This window comes from Tupaia chinensis, unplaced genomic scaffold, assembly GCF_000334495.1.
Source record: "Tupaia chinensis unplaced genomic scaffold, TupChi_1.0 Scaffold000678_1, whole genome shotgun sequence".
Lineage (NCBI taxonomy): Eukaryota > Metazoa > Chordata > Mammalia > Scandentia > Tupaiidae > Tupaia > Tupaia belangeri.
This window is the reverse complement of record NW_006160202.1, coordinates 972274-977338: the sequence shown is the minus strand read 5'-3', so window position 1 is coordinate 977338 and position 5065 is coordinate 972274. Positions and strand designations below refer to the sequence as shown.

The window sequence follows — 5065 nt, the reverse complement described above, 5'->3', positions numbered from 1 at the left end:
TAATTTGTTATCTGAAGAGCACTCCCTATTGGAAAACCAAATATGCTTGGAGACTCAGTCCTCAGAGACTTAAAGGAACACCAGACCTGGAAGTACCTTCCTCATGAGAGATTCACTAAGCAGAGAAAGGCAAAAGTAAGCAAATCATCAAATGTGATCTACCTTTATTACTGGTTATTTCTCTGAATAGAAAGACACTACTGAGATAATATCTCCTGGAAAACACTGAAAGAATCCCCTAAGGTGAAATGAACCAAGAACTCTCAGCTGCAACAGGTTATCAATGTATGATTATCAATGTATCAATTTCTAATATATATTCTTGAATACAGGCAGAATTTGGACATCCATATCTATTTAAGTGTACCTTTGAGTGTTTATATTTTTATGTAAAATGTGTTTTGAATGTCACTGTTACCCATAATGATATTTGTGTATGTATACAATACATGATTCATTTGTGACCTTAGATGAGTCTACATCTGAGGCTATTCTGTGCTTGTGTTTAGATGTACAACATATGAATTTATGGAGTTTACATGTATGGTTTGGGGTTTTGCATATGCATTAGATGAAGTTTTAAGGGACTGTAAGGTTGCAGAAATAAGCAGTTGAGGAAATCAGTTGTTATCTCCTTCCAGACCATTTAAAAAAACTATCTCATGCCCTACGCTTTCTGTAAAATTGAATCACCTGATTGCCTACGAATCTTGAAAAAGATGACCTCTCAAATCCTTTCCCTCCTTGGGAACTATAAAATTAATCTCATGGTAAAAATGGAAAAAAGGTTGGATGGATTTGATAGCTAAAGAAAGAACTGAAAGAAGGAAGAGAGAAGAAAATGAAAATTGAGTTAGAGAGGGGGCAGAGGAGAGGAAGAAGAGAGGAAAAGAGGGGTAAAAAAAAAAGCATAAAGATTCAGGAGGAAGAGCATGAGAAATTCTCTTAGTTTGGAATGGGATGTTTCATGTCCTGAAGCTAAAATAAATTCTGCCTTTGAGCAGGAAAGCATATCTGGAAGGAAATACTGTCCCCAGCCCTGTGGGAAAGATGAGAAAGGGAGAAAAGGATGAAAAGGGGCCTAGAATGATCAAAACCTTCAACCCAGGAGAAACTGAAAGCAGGATTCAATGTATTCTGAAAGGTTGGCATGACTAGGAAGAGTCCAAGTGAGGGAATAGCCCTGAGGGAAAAATAATGGCCAGGATTCCAACAATAAGCTAGGGTGGGGTATGAATGCAAAACTGGACCGAGAGGAGTTCCAATACTTTGGTAGATGCAAAAAGAGGTAATCTTTGCCCATTTCACCATTCCTTAGTGGCGATCTCCTGAATATCAACAAAATGGGTAAAAGTTTATTTTCATTCTTTTTCTATAGTGATGAAAAGAAGAAAACCATGAGAAAAGAGAAGAAAATAAACACAGTTAAGCCAGAGATATTATGGGAGAACTGAAAGAAACCAGCATCCCTGGGCATCTCTGAAATGCTCTTGACAGGGCCTCCTATACTTACTGAGTTCTATAAAACAGACTCCAAAATAACAGATTAATTTGTTATCTGAAGAGCACTCCCTATTGGAAAACCAAATATGCTTGGAGACTCAGTCCTCAGAGACTTAAAGGAACACCAGACCTGGAAGTACCTTCCTCATGAGAGATTCACTAAGCAGAGAAAGGCAAAAGTAAGCAAATCATCAAATGTGATCTACCTTTATTACTGGTTATTTCTCTGAATAGAAAGACACTACTGAGATAATATCTCCTGGAAAACACTGAAAGAATCCCCTAAGGTGAAATGAACCAAGAACTCTCAGCTGCAACAGGTTATCAATGTATGATTATCAATGTATCAATTTCTAATATATATTCTTGAATACAGGCAGAATTTGGACATCCATATCTATTTAAGTGTACCTTTGAGTGTTTATATTTTTATGTAAAATGTGTTTTGAATGTCACTGTTACCCATAATGATATTTGTGTATGTATACAATACATGATTCATTTGTGACCTTAGATGAGTCTACATCTGAGGCTATTCTGTGCTTGTGTTTAGATGTACAACATATGAATTTATGGAGTTTACATGTATGGTTTGGGGTTTTGCATATGCATTAGATGAAGTTTTAAGGGACTGTAAGGTTGCAGAAATAAGCAGTTGAGGAAATCAGTTGTTATCTCCTTCCAGACCATTTAAAAAAACTATCTCATGCCCTACGCTTTCTGTAAAATTGAATCACCTGATTGCCTACGAATCTTGAAAAAGATGACCTCTCAAATCCTTTCCCTCCTTGGGAACTATAAAATTAATCTCATGGTAAAAATGGAAAAAAGGTTGGATGGATTTGATAGCTAAAGAAAGAACTGAAAGAAGGAAGAGAGAAGAAAATGAAAATTGAGTTAGAGAGGGGGCAGAGGAGAGGAAGAAGAGAGGAAAAGAGGGGTAAAAAAAAAAGCATAAAGATTCAGGAGGAAGAGCAAATTCTCTTTAAAAAAAAAAGCATAAAGATTCAGGAGGAAGAGCATGAGAAATTCTCTTAGTTTGGAATGGGATGTTTCATGTCCTGAAGCTAAAATAAATTCTGCCTTTGAGCAGGAAAGCATATCTGGAAGGAAATACTGTCCCCAGCCCTGTGGGAAAGATGAGAAAGGGAGAAAAGGATGAAAAGGGGCCTAGAATGATCAAAACCTTCAACCCAGGAGAAACTGAAAGCAGGATTCAATGTATTCTGAAAGGTTGGCATGACTAGGAAGAGTCCAAGTGAGGGAATAGCCCTGAGGGAAAAATAATGGCCAGGATTCCAACAATAAGCTAGGGTGGGGTATGAATTCAAAACTGGACCGAGAGGAGTTCCAATACTTTGGTAGATGCAAAAAGAGGTAATCTTTGCCCATTTCACCATTCCTTAGTGGCGATCTCCCCTTGCCATTTCTTTATTCCCAGGCATGGGGGACGCAAGCAGGATGAACACAAACACCTCTGTGGTGACTGAATTTGTCCTTGTCAGTTTCTCCCACCTGGCTGGCCTCCAGGGCGCGCTCTTCTCTCTCTTTCTCGCTGTCTACCTGCTCACCGTGGTCGGTAACCTCCTCATTGTGGTGCTCGTCTCCGCTGATGCCTCTCTTCAATCGCCCATGTACTTCTTCCTTCGAATCCTCTCAGCCCTGGAGATCTGCTACACGTCGGTCACAGTCCCGCTGCTGCTTCACCACCTCCTCACGGGTCAGCGTCACATCCCTCGCTCTGGTTGTGCGCTTCAGATGTTCTTCTTTCTCTTTTTTGGTGCCACGGAATGTTGCCTCTTAGCTGCCATGGCCTACGACCGCTACGCAGCCATCTGCCAGCCCCTTCGTTATTCTCTACTGCTGCGCCACCGGGTGTGTCTTCAGCTGGCAGGATCAGCCTGGGCTTGCGGGGCAATGGTCGGGCTGGGTCACACCATCTTCATCTTCTCCTTGCCCTTCTGTGGCCCCAATGCTATCCCACACTTCTTCTGTGAGATTCAGCCTGTCCTGCAGCTGGTGTGTGGAGACACTTCACTCAATGAGTTGCAGATTATTCTGGCTGCAGCTCTCATCATCCTCTGCCCCTTTGGCCTCATCCTGGGTTCCTACGGGCGTATCATGGCCACTATCTTTCGGATCCCCTCTGTAGCTGGGCGCCGCAAGGCCTTCTCCACCTGCTCCTCCCACCTGATTGTGGTCTCCCTCTTCTATGGCACTGCCATTTTTATCTATATTCGCCCTAAGGCCAGCTATGATCCAGCCACTGACCCTCTGCTGTCCCTCTTCTATGCTGTGGTCACCCCCATCCTCAATCCTATCATCTACAGCCTTCGGAACACTGATGTCAAGGCTGCCCTAAAGAGAACCATCCAGAAAATGGAGAAAATAGGACCTACAGAGATTTGAAAAGGGAATGATGATGACAAGTGCCACACAGTATTCCCAGGCAGCCCCAAATCATCGAAGATCAAAGGGACAGGAGGCATGAGCCACCTTAAGGAAGACTTGCCTGTCAAGGACAGAGGTTTACATTTTTTTTTTTTGAGAGGTTTTTGCTATAGGGTGCGTGCGCTGGCCAGAAAGACCTACCAGAAATCACCTACCAGGGGGAATGGCCATGCTGCACAATCCCTTCTCCTCCATTCTCCTCTCAGGATCTTGGGCACGCATGCACATGCACCCAGTGCGAGTTTAAGCTACTGGGTCCAGGACTCGAACTGCAGTCGGCTACATGGGAGTCCAGCGACATAGCCATTATGCTAACTGCTGGTTCTGAGGACAGAGGTTTACCTTTGAAGAGCTATTGGGGGACCAACAGAAGGCATAATGGTTATGTCCCTGGGCTCCCATGTAGTCAACCCCAGTTTGAGTTCCAACCATGTGGCTTAAAACTCGCACTGGGCACCAGTGTGTGTGTGTGTGTGTGTGTGTGTGTGTGTGTGTGTGTGTCCCACATCTCCATGTGTGTGTCCCAAATCCCAATAGGAGAATGGAGGATAAGGGATTGTGGCATGGCCATTCCCCCACGGGGTGATTTCTTGCTTTCTGTTTCTCTGTCTCTCCAGCAAGAATGTGTGCCCTATAGCAAAAATTTCTCTTTTAAAGAAAAGAAAGAAAAAGAGCTATTGGAACCAAGCACCCTCTTCACAACACCCATAACACACACACACACACACACACACACACACACACACACTCTATTCTCCCTTCTGTTACAAGAAACAAATCCAGGATGGAGAAGTGACTGTGATGGAGAAGTGGCAGAGCAAGTTGACAACTAGGGGAAAGCTTATAAAATATCATCTTTGTCAGACTGTCAAGGTAATAAAAATTTTAGCCATAGCAATACTCCTTAAAATCATTTGACATTTGTCTATCTTAGGAAAAGCACATGTTTCCCAGGTGGTACTTGTGGTTATTACACTATTATTATTATTATTATTACATTACACACTTCCAGCTAGTGAAAGCTATCACCAGGCAAAAAGCAAATTCCTTAAGTGAAGAAAGGCAGAAAAGATTCAATGAAGGTAAGTCTTTTTTTTTTTGGAAGAGGTTT

General features: G+C 42.3%; 1 protein-coding gene across 1 annotated transcript; it reads left to right on the top strand.

Moving 5' to 3' along the window:
• Positions 1–2964: 2964 nt before the first annotated feature.
• OR10C1 (olfactory receptor family 10 subfamily C member 1) lies at positions 2965–3912 on the top strand. Its single transcript, XM_006160299.1, has one exon. It carries the CDS (start codon positions 2965–2967, stop codon positions 3910–3912), a length of 948 nt encoding a protein of 315 aa, XP_006160361.1.
• Positions 3913–5065: the final 1153 nt, after the last annotated feature.